Here is a 20,644-nt window from a genome sequence, read left to right on the forward strand (position 1 = left end):
GCGGAGAGCCTCCAGACCAAAAGCGAACATGACAGAGCTCGAACATCAGCAGGGCTTTTCAACATCTGAAGGAATTAAATACTCATGCAGAGATGGATTTTTCCTCAAAACAGTTAAGACATCAGCAGCGTGACTTAGGTTGAAACATTACAATTTATTTCATTAAGTCGAATTCTGAAAGATATATTACTTGTTCAGATGGCAATTTTTCCAGATATATCACTTTTAGTATGAATTTCAATGTACAATGACAGATCCACTGATTCAGTGATCACAGAAAATAACCCAAATATAGAAAATAACTGCAATTTTATGTTTCAAACAGATTTGCGATAGAGAGGCAAAGTTAAAGATTGCAGCTTTAACTTTAACCTTGAAAAATGTTTATTTATGGCCATGGGCATGACAGAATTAAACCTTAAACCTTGAACCTGAAAGATATTTTGACATGGACCGAAAATTTGAACAATTAAAAAGAAAAAGCGAGCACCACACAGTTCTTACTGTACCTTCAATTCCAAGAACTTCATTCTGCTTGTTCTCCTCAGAGACCTCAAACTTATTGATTATGTCCAGACAGTTCTCATGGGTCACATTGGACATCTGTGAAAAGGTAGAGAAGCAATGAAAAGAGCGAGTCAGCCTTAAAAAACCCTTTTCAAGATAGGATCCGTAACACGTCAATCATCTGGTCTCTGAGGGTGACCTCTTCTTAAACTAAGATCACAAAAAACCTTCCAACTGCCATTCTGTCACTAAATGACTCCATCTTTCTATTTTGTCAGCACCCTTTCCCTTTCATTTCAACTTCCCCAAGGGCGCAGGGTCCATGCGTGGGCAGGGACAGAGTATGCTGGGGCACAACCAGGATTTCTTATAGCATCATACTGGGCTGTTCATTCTGTGGTTGACAGAATGCCAAAGCCTTTTACTTTTAATACCCAAGAGCTCAGGCACATAATTGAGATGAAATAGGCAAATAGGCTGAATGAGAATTGGGTAAATGTTTCAGATGAACTGTAAAAAATGTTATTTAATTTTTTTTAAGCAATAGGTAAATAATAAGTTGTCATTTGTATTTTGTAAAATAATATATTCTGTATGATTTATTCTTTACATAAAGTAGGTTTAAAGTCATCATGAACTGTGTTCTTGTTATCACCTCTTCCCAGGCTGAGTTTAACAGTACATAAATGTATAGAATGATGAAGACATTTGATCAAAGATGCAGTGATTTCTGACCTTTTGCTCCACACGCAAAAAATTGCCAAGTTCTTCTGCTGTGAGGTGATCTTTCTTCTCACTAAAGCACATGAGCAGAAGGTAGAGGTCACGTCTTAAAGACATCATCTTATAGAAGACAGTGAATTCCTCAAACGTCAGTGTGCCCTGCTGGTCATCAGTATCTGCTTCCTGTTCAATTAAACACAAAGAGCCATAGAGCCAATTATACATGCACTGAAGGCACAACATTGAAGAATATCTACAACTAACAATAAAATGGAATGTCATGTACAGTACAAAAGCTGTCACTGGGATGGTATCCTTTAAAGGGGACATATCACAAAAATCTGACTTTTTCCATGTTTAAGAGCTATAATTCTGTCCTTAGTGCTTTTATCAAGCTAGAAAATGTAAAAAAGATCAACTCAATAACTTAGTTTTGGTAAACCATTCTCGGCAAGCATGTGAAAATCTAGGTCATTGACATTTGGCTCCTCTTATGATGTCAGAAGGGAATAATACCGCCCCTTAATCTGCACTATCCAACCACAGCACTGCCATTTATTGCAGAGATCAGCTCATTTGCATTTAAAAGGACACACCCAAAAAGTGGCACATTTTTAAAATGCTATAATACATTATCTATATGGTACTTTGAGCTAGAACTTTACATACATACTCTGGGGACAACAAAAATTAAAATGTCCCCTTTAAAAAGTCCTACACTTGGCACCAACATGTACCTTTGGCATATAAATATGCACCCTTTAGGTACAAAGCTGTACTTTTAAAAGGGTATCACCCCAGTCACACAACTTTTTTACCTTTCTTTCTGAAAATGTTGTGTAGTGTTATATACTGTTAATACAATACAAATATGGTTCAAAAGAAACTTCTGTAATAAATAATAAATTAAACCTGGAAATACAACATTTTCCTCTAAGTGACCACTAATTAAACGTTCCCTTCCCATTTTTAGGCTAAAAATTTTGCTTTAGTATTAAAAAAATATTTAAATTAGAAAAAAAATTCACATATTTTCACTAGATGTTGATACTTAACTGCTCTATAAAACTGATAGGGGATCTTTTAATAGTCATGTTTTATCCATACGTTATTCATCTTCTTTTCAATTCACTCAATTCATCTCACTTTGCCGTCAAGAAAAAACTAACATTGTTCACTAACGGCAAAAATTGAATGAGCAAAAAGGCAAATAAAGCTTTAAGATACATTAATCATATAAGGTGATAACACATAATAGTCCTAAAAACAGCACAAATAACATTACAAAACAAGAACAGAACAACTTGTACTTTGCCTGGAGCGAACAGGCCTGAATTAATAAAATTACACATATTCTATAATTAGTAATGCAATTCTCAGGTGAGTCCTAAAAAATAAAAAAGAAGCTTTCAACATTTTTAACCTTCTGTATCCTCCACTCATACCTGAAACATTTGTTTGACTTTTCTGCGAGGCAAGTTGACATTCATCTTGTGTAAAAGTTGATAGATCTCCTCAATGTTCAGATAACCATCTCCATTCTTATCAGCCTCCTCGAAGGTCTGTTTCATCCACTTACAGTAAAGTTAAGAAAAAAGACCACTAGGAACAACGTAACAAAATAAGAGCAATTTTGCAAAAGTTGCATTATTATGTTTTAATCTTAGATTAAATCTTGAATAGTTTTGATCGTCTTGTGGTTATTTCGTTTCTTCTACACAAATCAAGATTTGTGCACGCACACACACATGCACACACACAATAATATGCCTTTGTTATGGAGTTATACTCCATATAACTCAATGTACACGCCAAAAATCAAGCTCTGTTTTTGCACAGGCCTACTAAAGGGTTAATGGTGCCACATGGTGATCAACAGTAAAAATTAAACATTTTACCTCTTAGCAAAAAGAAAAAACACCAACAATCAAGAAAGCATGATAATAAGGTTATAACTCGTTATAATGGAAGATAATGGGGCAAAACATTCACAAATAATAAATGAGGGAGGAAAAAAAATTAATCTGATGCTGCACAAAAACAAAAAATCAAAGCCAATGTGTTTTTACTAATATTTGACATGCCCGAGACTGTGAAAAAAATCCAGTCCACGAGCACTTTTTATATTGAAAATCAGTCATTTTGTGTGTTTTCACCAAATTATTGACATCACTTATGAACTTATCAATTAAAGAGTTAAAATCATGGATTTTTTTGTAATGATTAGGAGTTTTGATCAGTATTGAGGTTGATCAACAAATTTATGCAAAAAAAAGGAAAAATATTAATCTCATACATTTTTACGTTAAATTAATGTTTTCATCCAGGAACAATACAAAAGGGTAGTAAATATGCCCACAGTGTATTGTTGAGTTTTTAAAAAGCATTTTCTTAAAATATGTGTACGGTAAATATAAGATTTGTCACAAAAAATCATTCCATTTGCTGAAACACAAAGTTATGGCCAAATTCAGACTTAAAAAAAAAGAACAGTGGATGATAAAAGGTCAAATAAATAAAACATTTATAAGATGCTCAAATCGATTTTTATTTAAAGACTCTCAAAATGATTCCTTTTTAAGTATGCCTGTACAATAAAACAAAGAATTCTGTTTAAAACAAAAAAAAACTTGTCCACATAAGGGATAATGTACACTCTCAGAAAAAGGTATAAAAGCTGTGACTGGTTGGTACCCTTTAAAAAGGTCCTACTAATATGTACCATTGAGGTACTAATATGAACTCTTTAGGTCCAAATGTGTTTTTTTAGAAAGGGTACTGGCCCAGTCAGAGTTTTTGTATCTTTTTTTGAGAGTGTACAGCCAGTCAGTTGTTATCACAAAATAAAAAGCGATATAGACACCAACACAAAGTGGAGTGGTCCTGAAGGGGTTTACTTTGTGATAACAACTTGCTGGCCATACGTATCCCACTTATTTCACTGCTACTTGGCATATGAGTAAATCATTGGACATTAAATACTGATCTTAAATATCTGATTAGCTTATTTATAACAAAAGTAAACCGTGCTTCCTAGCGGCTTTAAGTCAAGACACAAAGTAAATTTAATTTCTGGGTAAGTATTAAACTGCACGAGTCAAGATAACTCGCGGTACCCGGATGAGTGTTTTATCAGTTTTAGTACCGTTATCTCAGAATGTCGTAATTTATCAGAATCAAGTATCACTGAGAGCCGTGTAACAGTCAGTGAGCTCGTGGGACACATATTAGACAGTAAAAATGTACAGTGTGTGCGATTCTCGAGGACCCTATCATCCAACAGAGTAAATGACTTGTTCCCAGTCATTATTAAATTAAATGTACCTTTTCCGAACATCAGGATTGGTCTCCTGTAATTTATCTGTTAACCACTTGTCTGCGGTGTGATATAAATGTTTAAATTTTTAAAAGTACAAATCTTCCACGTAGTCTCATAAAAGCCTCATTTCATGCATAATACAAGAACTGGTGGTTTAAAATAGCTTTAGATGGAGTATAGCATGTTCAAAGGACTTTCTTGAGGTTAACAAAATGAAGAAATGACAAAATAATTAAGTTTTCTAGGAACAGGAATTCTATAATCAATATCACTTTTCTGTGCATCATTATGCATGACATCATTCATTTCTCTCATCACAGCCCTAACACAATTAGCACTAATGCACAACTGAGAGATTCCCATAGCAGCCAAACATACAGTTTGGTCCTGTAGGACATATTGTGACTGCTGATATGTGTTTTCCCTGCAAAAATGGCCATCTTGACAGCAGAACTCATCTGAGCTCTGCTTAAATATCTCAGGCCATCTGTCGAGCGAAATGCTGCTGCGCTATTTGTCTCATTAAGGGAATGGATCTTGAATGATGAGATCTTAAAAACACAGAGCTGAATCTCAATTCACTTTGATTGCAAATGCATGAAGAAAACAGTTAAAACAGTTTCAGTGCTTTAATTGCGCGCAAAAATCTGCATCTCATTCACACCAGCAGTCCAACATAACCAGACACAAACACACATCTTTTCTATACAAACTGAACTTTAAAATCTATAAAATCTATAAAATCTGCTTTCAATACAACACTCAACTATGCTTCCTTTTATACTGTCAGCAGCAGAATTGTAAAAGAAATATTAGTTCACATTTTCCATTTTCCAAAGCAATATAACTGGGAATATATCCAGAAGACCAGTGCAGATGAGTGTACTTTTTGCATTTTAATAAGCCAATTCAGATGCATAGGAATAGACATGAAGATTAATGTGTCATGACAATCAATTTGTGAGGACAATTTACTGGTCCTCACTAAACAAACAAGCTTGTAAATAGGACAAATCATGTTTTTCTTTAAATATGAGGTGCATATCATCGCTGTCTGGCAGAAACCTTGTATGTCTAAAACAGTGTATTTTTTAAAGGGACACCACTTTTTTAAAAAAATATGCTAATTTTTCAGCTCCCCTAGAGTTAAACATTTTATTTTTACCGTTTTGGAATCCATTCAGCTGATCTCCAGGTCTGGCGGTACCACTTTTAGCATAGCTTAGCATAATCCATTGAATCCGATTAGACCATTAGCATCACACTCAAAAATAACCAAAGAGTTTTGATATTTCTCCTATTTAATAGATACAACGTTTAGACAAAAGCTCTTTTTAACACTTTACATTGCTTTCATGTTTGCAAAACCAACAGACATAAACCGTGACCAATAGTAATGATTTATTAAAAAATTATGAAATACGGAAATATGAGGTTTCTTCCTGACAGGAACAATAAGTTACTGTGACAGTTTAGGCGATATAAAATATAATTAGCTTGATATGAAATCAATAGAAGGCTATACAAATCCTCACTACTTTAGTAAGACAATTATGAGAGTGTATGTGTGTTCTGAGAGGGAAAATGTGCGTACTGTTGTGCATGTTTGTGTGTAGTGTATGAGTCATTCTACAAAAAAGGTGGAAATGCTTGTCCCTTGCTTTTGCAGACCCCTTAATCATTTAATTTGACACAATAATCCCATAATGATATATATTTAATAAATATAGACTGTCCTTAACATGATGAGAGAGTTTATTTATGTAATTTTCTTTTTTTTCCTTTTTAAAACTTTTTTTAAAATGTCTGGTCCTAAAAATTGCCATGTCCCTTTGATCATACATGGAAGTTGAACTGTGTTCTTATTATTTAAAACCTGTTTTTATAAAACAAATCTAATTTACATTTACCTTTAACCCTGTATGAATTTACTACAACACTGAAATTGTAAAAAATACACTATTAATATGAATTGCAGTTGCATTGAAATGAATTGGAATGCACAACCAAAAAACGAGATTTCTGAACAATTAAAAAAAACGGTGGTTATCTCGTTTTGCAACGAAACTGTTAATTTGTCCCCCAAATTTATGTCATTGGTGTTACCCTACCCAGAGCACCTTTATTTTGAACAATGCATCAGCTCTTTGAAGTTTTTCATGGGTCAAGAGGTCAGTGAAAGAAGTGCAGTGGAGGAAGTCAAAAGGTTTGTGAGATGTCTTACCTTATTTGTCTAAAATATCATGATATATCTAAGAATTTTGAGATAAAATTTTTTGGATGTCATATAGTGTTACTCTTTTTTATAGCTGGGAGTGTTCAGATCTTTACATAAAAAAACATTATACTGAATAAGTATGTGATTGTTACATCTCTGATGAAATAGCACATGGCTAATGGCAGCCATTTTGTTAAAATGTTTTTTTTCTGTAAATTGTCATTAGTGTTACCATCATTGATGTTACCGTCATTGGTGTTACCGTCTTCTCTAATGAGTACTTCCTAAGCACTATTCCTTTAACTGACCAACATAAAAGCATACAAACAAAACAAGATGAAAAAATGTTTAAGTTTATACGTTTTATCATATTCATTATCTATTATTATATTCTCATTTTGTCATGTATTGAAGATACAACGTCATGGATTCTTTATTAAAATGTTTTAAAAATTAAACATAGATTAAGCTCCCCGTTTTGCAGATTCATAGATTTGACAAGTTAATTAATGCTATTCTAAAAGTTTTGGGTGTTTTTTGAAAGAAGTTCATTTAAGCAGATTTCCATCACCCGAATTCCACCTTTTCTGTAGAATGACCCGTATGTGACGAGGGTTATCAGTAGTGAGACATTAACTGTCAGGTAATCAATAACCTAAACAAAAATGTAAAAAGATGTATGTTTTATATAGTATGACAGTTGGCAGAGACTGTGATGAATTAGATTACAGGCAGAAAACCTTCTGTGATTAAAAGGAAAAGAACCAAAAAGGGACAAACCTTGAAAGTCATCCAAAAACAGCGGTTGATTCAGGTAACAGCAATGCGATTAGACATTTGATCAGAGAGGCATTAACATTTAACCAGAGCTGTATGAAGCAGAAATGACGTGTCATTTAATGCTAATCCACTCTCTTTGATCTATAAAAGCATGTCTTTGCTAGAATATGTGCTTAAATTTATATGTCTGCGAGCCAGCGTGTGATAAAAAAATCATGCTTTTACAAATATTACCCTGTCATGGCATAAAGTATGCTTGCCATCCAATAATAGCCTGTTGTAGGTTTTAAGAGCTGTCAGCTAAACAGAGGACAGCACCAGCCACACAATCCCATACTGAGCTTGATTCAGACTGATTCATTAAAAAAAAACAATCAAACAAATTGTGACCCTGTCTGTAAAATCCAGGCTAAAGTCCTATAATCTAGTTAGGAGATTTGGAGCATCAAGGTTTGATTTCACTCATTGATTTTGCATTGATTTTAATCTTTGACATGATCTTGCTCAACTGATATTAAAGAGATATCAAGTTTTTTATTTTCACGAATGTTCTTTACATAAAAAAGAAATGATTTCATGACACTAAATCACAAACATGACTTTTTGCTGGGTTTTCACAGGCAGTAAAAAGTTTTATATATACTACACAATATGACAATATGAGAATTTGCTAACCTAAAATGTGAATAGCAATGCAGGGATTACTGGCTCCTAATATCCAAAAAGAACAACAAAGCAAATAATCACAAAGTTCTCAGTGAAATGGGTGACAGCCGATCTGTCGCCCAGCGAAATTTCCTGCGGCCATATGCTGAGCGTCAACTGTTATGGTGGATTATAATGACTGCCCCCTGATGACTCAAGCCTCTCTATGAGAATAACAGACACAAGACATAAGAGCAGATCTGACGTTTTATCTTCACCTCCTCTCAGGCCGCATTTTTCATGTGAGGCTGTGCTTTTGTAAGAACTCCCTGCAGAGCGAGACGCCCTAAAGCACTGAACTACACACAGCCTTACAGACCGAGTCAAGGAGCTCTCTCACGCCCGCATTCTCTCTTTGTGTTTCTTTCTTTGTAAGCCAGTCTAAATCAATCAATCAAAATCAATCACAAGCCTTTTCTTGACTCTCTTTCTTTCTCTCTCTCCATTCATAAAGGTATTCATCCACCTACTCATCCATCCATCCACCCATCTATTAAAGGAACAGTTCACCCCAAATATGTAATTTTATGGAACGCAACTTCAAACTCCAAATAGGACTATTTTGTTCACATATGTGAAAGCTTAAAAGGATATTGGTCATGGGTGCGCTGTCTCTTGGCTAGCGAATCTTCATCGCTGATACCGGCCATCAGATATCTGAGTCCTGTCACCCACGTACGTGCTTCCTCTGCATTCGACGTGACCAAATCCAAAGACTCCATGTGGTTGCCATGGTAAATAGTGAAACAACAGCTCGGATCAAAGTTCCCCTCCGCATGACGATGGAAGATGTCAGATTGATGGCCCTCCGTGACCTTGTAGAGGGAGTCGATAGTGACTGAGTAGAGAGAAAAGAGAAATTGATGGTCGAACCCACATGCTATAAGTGACCAAACAGCAGTGATGCATTCACTACCAGCAGTTCTCTGACCTCTATTACTCAAGTACAATAAAGGATTTGCTTGGGTGAACTCTGAGTAAAAGTGAAATTAATAGAAAGTCAAGAAAAAAGGCACACTGAATCAGAATCTATGCACCACTGAAACTGAAGATTTGTTTGAAAAGTAAATAACCTAACAGTATAATCATCAATCCTTTCATATTTGATCTCATTTATTTTTCGATTTTAATGCAGTGGACTATATCAATATATAATTTCATTCCTTGTTTTTCTGCATTACCCTTTATCCATCTTTCTGGATCTTATTAAGAAATACTGTATTTCACTTAAAAATTAAGATCTTCACATAAATAGCTTCCAACAGTTTTCATACAGTGACCGAGGCTTGTCAAGCACAAAGTATGAGTCATTATTCATTGATAATACTCACTGCAGCTCTAAAATCAAATATGGCACCGCTGGCTTTATTACCGCTTTATGTCTTTTATAGTGACATCCCATAATCTTTATAAACTGTGTGTGGCCCTGTAGCTTAAAGAGATACTCCAGCCAAATATCAAAAGTTGTTCCCTGATCCCCGTTTTCTCCCATTATAAGCTTGGAAAAGCAAGGACATTACTTAAATAACTCCAAATGTGTTCGTCTGAAAGATGATGGATTGCTTGAGGATGAGTACATCAAGGGGTAATTTTGATATTTGGCTGGAGTATCCCTTTAACTGACAAAGTACTGTGCTAGCCCCACTAACACGGCGCTTTTTTCTATTGCATAGTACCCCACGGTTTGGTTTGGGTCAGGTCGGGTCAGCTCACCTCACTTGGCTTGGTAAGCTTTTCCATCGAGTTTAGTAAAACTAAGAGATTATAGGCGTGTCGTTATATTTGCGCTGCCTACTGCTGTGACATCATACAAGTGAGAGCGTTGTTGTACATTCCCATACATTCATTTATTCAGTCCGCCACAAAATTAAAATTGACCACCACAAATAGATGTTTGCATATCGCGTTTAACACTACCTCTGTCTCACATGACAGTTTCTGTTTAAACACCCCTGGCGTAAGTCAACACGCTCTGCTAAGCCTCATTTAAGTTGCATTTAAGCATATATGCGGACGTGTGCATGGCGCCACAAACTGCAAGTCTGGATAAAAACTGTTATGGTGTTTTTGATTCTTAACCTGTGGATGTTTTCATCGCTAAAAGGGAGTTTGGGAACTTACAGCAAAGCACAGATGACAACATGTTTGCTCGAGACAGCGCAAGCTAGCACGAAGGTAAAGCTAATCTTTTACATTATAGCGATGGCGCTGGTGGTGACTATTCTCTCAGACCAATCAGTGATCTACATTGTTTTCACATCACGTTTTGGTATCAGCGTGGGTCACTTGGAACCCTAGCTGAGGTGGTACAAAAAAAAGTATTACTACGTACTGCACCCAGTGAAAAGACCCCAAAAGTAAGCTGATCCAACCCAAACCAAACCATGGGGTATTATGCAACGGAAAAGTGCCATAAGTGTTAGATTCCACGAGGACACACATTCTAATAAAAAATTTATATTTTGAGTGCCCTGCAAGTCACTTTAGATAAAAATATCTGCAGAATGCATAATGTAAAATGTTACAAATTTGATTAAATTTTTTAATATTTTCAATATTTTTAAAGCATAAGAGATATTCAGTTTTTTTTAACTATTCTTTTTAAAGAAACTCAGCATTTATAGTACTCATAGTTGCTTGTGTATCAACATGTTGCTTTACATGAGAGCACAAAGCCTGACAGTCACTGCAGGCGCTGTGTAATTTCTGTCCACTTAAGTCTTATCAAAATCTTAACCCACCCAAACCTCTGAATATTTCAGCAATGCATTTTTAACACATCTTTAACACTCCTCTTATGATAATAATCTTATCCAGCAGCTCCGTATGTGCTTCGGAAACCCAAGTCACATCAAACCCTCCGATCCCTTAACCTGACAATGAGCTCTGCACGATCTGCCTATTTAAAATTATGCAAATGGAATAACAAAGAATCTTATCTTATGAAAGCGGTTCACAAACAGCTATAAGGCAGAAGGCAGCCAAAAAGAGAGATGGGGAGTGAGAGGTGGAGAAAGAGGATGGTAGGACAAAAGCACTTGAGCTTTTATTACTCTGTAATAATCTACCCATCGGGGCTGGGTTGGCTAACAATAGCTCGTGGAGCAAGCGAATATAGTCAGGAGAGAACAAGATTTATTTCTAGTGCGCTACCGGAACGAGAGAAAGGGAGTGTTTATTGGGGAATTCACTTAAACCCAAAGAAGCATTGCAGAGCACAGACACAGTTAGTGAGATAGTGGTTTCCGGAAGCCCCCGGCCTGTGATTCATACGCAGCTCTTATGTAAGAGAGGAGAGCTGCGCTCAGACACACGACATGTCAAAATTTACAAGACTGCTTTAACAGGCAAGCAGAAGGAAATAAGTAATGCAGAGGGATTAAAGGAGAGAGAGAGACAGAGGATGAGAGAAAGAGAACAAGAAAGAGACATCAGAGAACTGACAAAGAGGATCTTGCACAATGAAAGAAGAATGTTTGTATAATACACAATGATTACAATTCTTTCTGTTGTCGGTGGTGCTGATTCTGGTGACTCAAGCTTGACTCTAGCTAACTTCTTTATCATTTAAAGGGATAGTTCACCCAAAAATGAAAATTTGCTGTTTATTTACTCACCCACAGGCCATCTGATATGTTGGTGACATTTTTTCTTCAGTAGAACAATAATAAAGTAGATATTTTGCATAAAACGCAGTGTTCTGTGATTCATATAATGCAAGTCAAAGGGTGTCAAAAAGCAAATATATCCCAAAAAAAAAATGAAACGCCCACGACTGCAGTTAACATACTGACATCTTGTGAAAGCGAATAGATTGTTTTTTACAAGAAATTGAATGTTATTTACTACATTATTAGTGTTAATGCAGAGCCTCTGTTAAACATGAGTGCAATCTTCTTCTTGTGGTGGCAGTTGGCAAACCAGCCTCCTAGTGCCACCTATAGAGTAGAAGGGTAAAGCGCACCTTGATATAGATGGTTTCATCGAATGCGCGTGCGGTGACGTGATTGCGCCTCTGAGTGGAACTTGACTTCCATTCTCTTTTTGTTTAATGGTGTGACTGGTTGCTAAACTAAATTCTGCAATAAATACCTCGTTGACAATAAGTTTTGGTTTCCTAAGACCAGGGAAGACAGCGATCATGGATTACCGCTATTTGATGGGAGTTTTGGCAGCCAATCTGTAGTTAAGATTGTATACATTATATAGTACACATTTTACACAGTAACGTTAGCTCAGTGTAGTTTTTGAAACGCATTAGCTATGATTTTAACTAAGGTAATCTACCTGTTGGTTTTTTTTGCGTGTTATCATAGATAAACTACTCTAAAAGGACTTTGTTGTTATTGATTCTTTGCGGAGTTTAGGTGTGTTCCACAAAAGCCGATGTTGTTACTGTTGAAACCGTCTATACATTCACAGGAAGGATATACAGTGCTGGTACCCATTTACTTCTATTATATGAATCACAGAACACTGCGGTTTATGCAAAATATCTTCTTTATTGTTCTACTGAAGAAAAAATGTCTCCAACATATCGGATGGCCTGAGGTGAGTAAACAGCAAATGTTTATTTTGGGGTAAAAGAGTTTTGTGACATTTTTCCACCATTTCAGACTCTTACAATACAATCTACCAATCTTTACAAAATAACTTACAGCAGTGGTTCTCAACTCCGTTTCTGGAGGCTCACTGCTCTGCACATTTTGCATGTCTCTCTCTTATCTAACAGACTCATTTTAGTTCATAGAGATCTCTACTAATGAGCTGATGATTTCAATGGGAGATATACAAATAGTGCAGAGCAGTGTGCCTCCAGGAATAAGTTGAGAACCACTGCCTTACATTATGTATTTAAACCCCTCTTTGATATGCAAACTGAACAACAGTAGTTTGCTACACATGCTTTGTTTTTGTGAAACCTAGATGATCACACTAATGTATTAGGATTTAAATCCCATTTTAATCTTTAAAAACATCATATGCTTATATTAACATAAGCCCATTCTTGTGATAAATAGCACGCAGCGTGTAGGTTCCAATTTCCAATTTTGCATGCATATGATATCCGTTTAATGTATTGGTTTCTAATTTTGTTCTGTTTTTTTACCATTGTCACTTGAATGTGGGGTTTTGTTACATAAAATGACATCCTAACTCAGTGGTTCCCAATCCTGGTCCTCAAGTACCCCCTCCCAAAATGTTTTAGATGTTTCCTTTTGTAACTCATCAGCTTGTTAGGGAGAGATGTTAACCATTCTGGAAGGATGCTGATGAGATGAATCAGGTGTTTTGAATAAGGAGACATCTAAAACTTTCTGGAAGGGGTACTTGAGGACCAGGATTGGGAAACAACCCAAAACCCAATTTTAACCCCAACTACAAGCATCCATAGTTTAAAAATAAACAAAAACATAAAGAGATCTATATATTAAATGACATCCTAAAGCGAATCCACAATCTAACCCCAAACCCAAGTGACAATGGATTAAAAAAAAGAAAAAAAAGAGAAACCAATACATAAAACGGAACAAAAAGATGCTTTCGTATTAACTCTTTCCCCACCAGCATTTTTTTTTTAAATTGCCAGCGCCAGTACTTTTCATGATTTTCACAAAAGTTTAATGGCTTCCAGAAAACATTAATAATAAAATCTAAAAAAATATAAACATACAATAAATCAAATGAAAGAACAGACCATCTGCTTTCAAACAACAACAACAACAAAAAAGTTTCATCCTACCTTCATTAGTTTTCTTTTTATCACCTCTCAAATATGTGTAGGTTTCTTTAAAAACACCAAATTTTGAGCAAAGAGCTGAAGGACTTTTGATAAAAGATCAGATGCAAAGCGATCCTCAAAACTTACACAGACATACAGCTGTTTGCCCTAGGGCAATACTTCCGAGTTTTACAAGTTGTGGTGCCACCTGGTGAATAATAGCGATATTGCGGAAAGCCAGAAATACTTGTCATTGGCAGGGAAGCGTTTTCTCTTAATTGACAAGTTAACTAATCAATGGCAGGGAAAATGTTAAGTGACTGGGAAGAACTGGCGTCTCATATGCAAGAAAAATTGGAATTTAATGTATGTAGTGCACAACTTTTCACACTGCGTGGTATTTATACAGGAACAAGTTGTGTTCAGCAGTGGTTACTTCAAGAAATTGATGAAAATGCTAACTTCCCAAAGGGGATAAATCATGAGAACTTTTTAAGCAGAACCATCTTCAACCTTAGCAGCCCGACTGGTGGTGTTTCAAGATCAACAATCTCCATAGTTATGAGAAGAGTGAGAAGTAGGTTCCCTAGATGGTCTGATACAACATTTCACTAAACACGACTCAAAAGAAGGTCTGCAGCTGTATTGAAGACAAGCAGTGGTCAAACACATAAATTTCCCATTATTTTGTCCACCCTCTGTATATATGAATGCTTGTGACTTACTCTTGGCTTTCTCGCTCTTACGAGATGGTCTCCAGCGGATGCACGACCGGTGTTCGTCCAGATAGAAGAGCCGAACTAGACTTTTAGAACCAGTCTTCAGTTTCACCATCTGAGTCCCTGACTGCATCACACTCATGCATCGCTCAACTGCAGAAAACACAAAACAAACACATATACTTTCACTGAATTGATGGGCAAAAGCTAGGTGTAAACGTATTTTGCATAAAAATGTATTCTGTCACTAAAACATTTAGCAGGTTGGAAGAGTTGATGATAAAATTTATGATAACTGGTTGATAAATTAGACTGCATGAGAACAGGTGTCATTTTAATTCTGACATGCATGTACAAGGCAGTTATGGAGAATGTTGAACGGGAAAATCTGCAAAATTAGAAAACTGGCAAGATGGTGCAAATACAACCAGGCGGGAGAAAACATGGTGAAACAGGTAACCTACGGAAGCACCGTAGGTTCGGGAACCCTTCTTCAGGTTGTATGAGGCCTATGAGAAGTCTACCAATAGATCTACTGATGCAACACAGCAGGGCCTGCCTGCAACCCTGCTCATCTTAACTGAGTAAGATGGCAACTTTTTGTCCTTCAGGGCTTTTGGGACCAATCGGCTTCACATACGCTGACAGATCTGAAGCTCTCCAAATAAAACTTTAGCAGAAGCTGGCACCCTGCAGAAGAAAGAGTCGTAGAAGAAAGTGGCAAAGATACCGATGCAGTGTTTGCTTTGGCTCGTTTTTCTCCTTTAGAGAATAAAGGCAGATAAAGCTTAAGGACCCTCTGTAGACCTAATGAAACATTTGAGAATATGAGAAACTACTGTATACTTTCAGATGTTTAGTTCCATAAAATCAAAGCAGACAATGACCACTGATGTTAAAAATATACCATAAAAGAAGTTCATACAGCTTATGTGCTACATTTCATGTCTTCTGAAGCCATATAATAGAGATTATTGCTCTTTAGCTTTAGGGGCCTTTTCTTTAAAGGATTAGTCCATTTTCTTAAAAAAATCCAGACAATTTTCTCACCACCATGTCATCCAAAATGGTAATGTCTTTCTTTGTTCAGTCGAGAAGAAATTATGTTTTTTGAGGAAAACATTCCAGGATTTTTCACATTTTAATGGACTTTAATAGACCCCAAAACTTAACAGTTTTAATTCAGTTTAAAATTGCAGTTTCAAAGGACTCTAAACAATCTCAAACGAGGCATAAGGTTCTTATCTAGTGAATTTTTGGCAAGAAAAAAAAGCACTTTTAAACCACAACTTCTCGTCTTCTTCCGGCTGTGTGACGAGCCAGCGCGACCTCGCGTAATACGTCATCACATCAAGAGGTAACGGATGACGTATGCAAAACTACGCCCCAGTGTTTACAAGTGTGGAGAAAGAGGACTGTTCCGACGTTGTTATATGTTGTTGAATGATACTAATTAATGTCTTTGTGTCAGTTTATTGTTTAAAATGGTCCACAAATGTGTGTTTCATATGTAACACGTGACCTTTCCACGTCATTACGCAATTACATCAGTTCGCGCTGGCGCGTCACACAGCCGGAGGAAGAGAAGTTGTTGTGGTTTAAAAGTGCATATTTTTTATTTTTCTTGCCAAAAATGACAATTGTTTTGCTAGATAAGACCCTTATGCCTCGTTTGGGATTGTTTAGAGTTCTTTGAAACTGCGATTTTAAACTAAATTAAAACTGTTAAGTTTTGGGGTCCATTAAAGTCCATTTAAATGAGAAAAATCCTGGAATGTTTTCCTCAAAAAACATAATTTCTTCTCGACTGAACAAAAAAAGACATCAACATTTTGGATGACATGGTGGTGAGTAAATTATCTGGATTTTTTTTATTAAGAAAATGGACTAATTGTATTCTTTTGCATTGTATTCTTTACACAACAGCAATGTTACATAAACTTTTAAAAACAGATGTACAGTTTTTATAGTCTGTGTACTCTTATTGTCTATTTGTAAACAACAAAAATGCAAACTTGTGGTGATGTCATGCACATGTGTATTATGCTTTCAGACATCGTGTGACATCGCCAACTGACTTTGATGACGCCGTTGTTGTATAAACATAACCTAAGTCTCTTTAAAAACATACCAGGGTTAATCGTGTCATGAGATGATACTCAACAAGCATCTCTATGCAAGCTCAGAAAACCTCCTCTATGAAGCACACACTGATCATATTAACAGCATCCATTTGCATAAACTCTCTTCAACACCGGCGCTTGCATAAGATTACAAAGTATTGCACTTCTTGTGGAACAAAATGCTTGTGGGCAGGAATACTGGGAAGGATATGGATCAGCTGGAGTAGGATTTAACATAATGGACAGGACAATTCCAAAGGATTTAAATTCAATCTTACTCTTCGGGACAGATGTCAACACATAGATGCACACACAGAAACGGTCGACACACGCTTGTCTACTAGATGATTAGTAAAACGTAATGAAAGCAGGCTTAGACACTGTGCGCAAATTCAGCTCTCATCATCTGTGAGGATGAAGTGGAATTAACAGTCCTGAAATTAATTGAAGGACCAAAAGGCGAAAAATGCAATCCAGAAATAAAGTGAAACTCATTATGCTCCAATTCACACAGGAAAAACGTCAGGTTTGTGTGCTAAGATACTTACTGATGACAGCCCATGTTAGCAATGGGTCTTTGGGTAAAAACAATGAAGCTTGTAAATCTGACCCAGATTATGAAGGCCATACATGTAGACCATGTTGTACTCTGATCCAGATCTATGAAGGATCCAGAATATTCCTCTCTGCCACCATACATTTTCTCCTCTCCAAAATGAGAAAGAGAAACGGCATCCTTCTTTGGTCCCGACCAAATCTCTGGCCCACTTTCACTATCTGCACTTCACAGATTGGGACACAAACCACAATCCAATTAGATTTGACACAACCATGAAAGACAATGCTTTCTATTCCTCCCTAACAGTTTATTCGTTCTCCTCTTCTGACACTTAGCTTCGGTATTTGTTTGCACCCAGATAGATTTTTGCTTGTGGTGTGAGGCTCATCACTGAAACTGTTGCTTTTATTAGGAGTTATGACACATGTAAAAGAAAAAAAGTAACAGAGAAAGTTTTTGTGCACAGTTCATTACAAAAGTGCTTCTTGTTATTATGAAAGATTCAGGTCACCATCCAAAGCACATTAAGATACTGTTAGACAGAAAAATACAATCTCTGGTCTTATTAGGTGCCTGGTCTACTCTAGCTTTCAAAGCTTTAATCTTTTTCATACATCCCTAATGTTTTTGTGAAGTCTCGTCCAGATATTGGATTTTATGCCTTTTATTCTTATTGTTTCTTAGCTGAAACAACAGAGAAACTTCTTGAGAAAAGTGCCAAACAGCATCTAGCAAATAGCAGAAAGATTCATACAGGTAATAACGTTGCAGTTTCTCATATTTCTCTCTATAAACTCTTTCACACTGAAGCCTGTCAGTGATCGTTCCTGTAGACGAAAACATTATTGATTTTCATTCTTATGAAAGCAATGGCTGTATTTTTCTGAAGCACACTGTTCATAAATAAACCTGCTCTTATGTTTTCTCTCCACCTCTGGGTCAATCCACGTCTTGCCTTCCAGCAGGATTTGGTGAGTTTCAACTGAAGTTTGAAAGCACATTTTGCAACAAAGAGATAAGCAGCCAACAACCACTACTTTAATCATTAAGGGAATTGAGGGGACAAGGGGAGAAGACGACCATGGATCATAACTGTGCGAAAAGGTTGGGCAGCCAGGCAAGAATTCAAGGACCTGTAGCTAACATTGTATACGTTCATTTTACACAATAAGGTTAGCTCAGTGTGTTGATGATATATTAACAAAGGTTATTTATTATGTTAAAGGGAGTCTTTGCGAAAGTTTACCAGATGCATAATTACAGCAAATTTTTTACAGTGTAACACACACATCTCTGCTACAAATGAACACTTAGTTTGTTTGTGGGATCTACCGTTATCGTACAATTACAAAAGTGACAGGAGTGCAAACGTTACAACTTACCCTATAGGTCGAGTTAATTGTAACAAACCGAGGGTTTAAATAATTAAGATAATTATTAATTAATTCAATAAAATTCTGTCTTTAATCTCAATGTGGATATTGTTTATATATGTAAGGAATAATTGACAACGGGCCATTGAATTATAAAAAAATAATGCACACCCAAGGTGGTTATGCCGCGAGTGTGTATTATTTTCGAATAATTCAAAAGACCGGAGTCAATTATTACGCTTATACCACGGTTACCAAAAATATTGTTCTGGTGCCTATTTGTTAACATTTTAAAGGTTAGGTGTGCGGTTATTGAAAAATAATCAACACCCATGGAACTTTTCTCAACCAATCAGAATAAAGCATTCAAAAGCCCCCTGGTATAACTGCCTATAATAGATTCATCACACACAAAAAGCCTGAAAGTAAACTTACTTTCACTTGTTCAACATCTTAACGACATCAAAACTTTATAGATTCACAGGAGATCATCTTCTGACAGTAAGAGAAAAAGACAGAAAGTATAGATTGGCTTTTGTCGGGCCTGTGTGTGTGTGTGTGTGTGTGTGTGTGTGTGTGTGTGTGTGTGTGTGTGTGTGTGTGTGTGTGTGTGTGTGTATAACAGGTGTGCAGAGGTACTCTCTCAAAGAGACTTGTGCAGCTGTTTATGCAGATATACTCGCTATGTTATAGAAGTAAGTTTACGAGTTCATCCAAAGCCAGACACTGTGTACCTTTTAGCAAACATTTATGCAGAAACATTTTGCTTTTGTGATTAGCTTCTCTTGGTGTTTTGTCATCATGGATCTGAACGTCTCCCGAATGCAGTACTGTCAACATGCAAGCCATACTTTTGATAAATGGTGGCTCACTGTGATTTACTTTCAATAACACATTTTAAATCACTCTTTTATTTCAGAAACAGAGGAACTATATAGAGGAAATGAAAACATGTTGCTTCAGTGCGACCTCTAACTTTCCATACGGAGTGCATTAGTAAAAGCATGTGGAGAACTGTGTCCTTTTGTTAAGGACTCAGTGGGTCCCGTCGACCCATACAGCTGTGACTAGAATTTTAAAGACACTGAAACAACAAATCAAAGGGCACAACAACTCGCACAAGGGCACTCAGCATCCATGCACACAGCGGGACATGCGGCCTCTACTTGAATGCCAAAACACTTTAATTGGTACTTCCGATGACCAAACGAATGGGTTTGGAGGAACGCCCCCGGAGGTTTAAAGGCCATGTACAAGCGCATGCTCTCCAATTGGAGATCATCAATTACATCTCCAAATTAAGAAATCCATTTTAATTAGTGGTCAAAATTAATGAACAGTTTATAGGGGGCATTGGTTAGTGTCTCTTGAACTCTTTCTCTCTCTCTCTTGCCATGTCTTCTCATTCTCTTAGTCTCTTGCCCTACTGTTGGACTCCTATTATTGTTATTATTACACTGAGTCTCTCCAGCTCATTTGAAACAAATTAGTCTTGTGTTGAGTAAACCTTCACGCCCGATTACCGCTCTCCTCACTGTGGGGATTCGGGACGGCTCTCGAGGGAATAAAGAGAGGGAGGGCAGCGTGTTCATTAGGCTGCAGAGAGAGGTGAGAACTCTCGAGGAGGAGGATTGAGACGAGCCCCTTACCTCCAGCCTTCCCTGCCATTTCTTGACCTGATAATGATAAGTTAAAGTGACAGAATTAATTTCACTCCGGTGCAGAATTCCCTGAAATCAGTCTCCTAAAGTACAAGTAATTTATTTACGTCATGTGCATACCCTCTATTTGCGCTGCTCTTAGTTTGCGTTGGTCATTATGGAAATCAGCTGTTGTGCCTGCAACTTTTGCACCTTTTAAATAAATAACCCACACCACTTCCATCTGCGCTTTTTT

The 20,644-nt window shown here is 36.6% G+C and overlaps 1 protein-coding gene across 1 annotated transcript in view; it reads right to left on the bottom strand.

Moving 5' to 3' along the window:
• The window catches only part of plch1 (phospholipase C, eta 1), a 74,246-nt gene that overhangs the window by 31,406 nt on the left and 22,196 nt on the right, over positions 1 to 20,644 (bottom strand). The window contains exons 3-7 of the mRNA XM_073853476.1: positions 14,700 to 14,846; positions 8,847 to 9,090; positions 2,676 to 2,805; positions 1,243 to 1,413; positions 510 to 603 (exon numbers count right to left, since the gene is read on the bottom strand). Of these exons, the coding sequence (XP_073709577.1) occupies positions 510 to 603; positions 1,243 to 1,413; positions 2,676 to 2,805; positions 8,847 to 9,090; positions 14,700 to 14,846 (786 nt within the window). The remainder of the gene's footprint in view (positions 1 to 509; positions 604 to 1,242; positions 1,414 to 2,675; positions 2,806 to 8,846; positions 9,091 to 14,699; positions 14,847 to 20,644) is intronic.

This window comes from Misgurnus anguillicaudatus, chromosome 15 (genome assembly GCF_027580225.2).
Source record: "Misgurnus anguillicaudatus chromosome 15, ASM2758022v2, whole genome shotgun sequence".
Taxonomy (NCBI): Eukaryota; Metazoa; Chordata; class Actinopteri; order Cypriniformes; family Cobitidae; genus Misgurnus; species Misgurnus anguillicaudatus.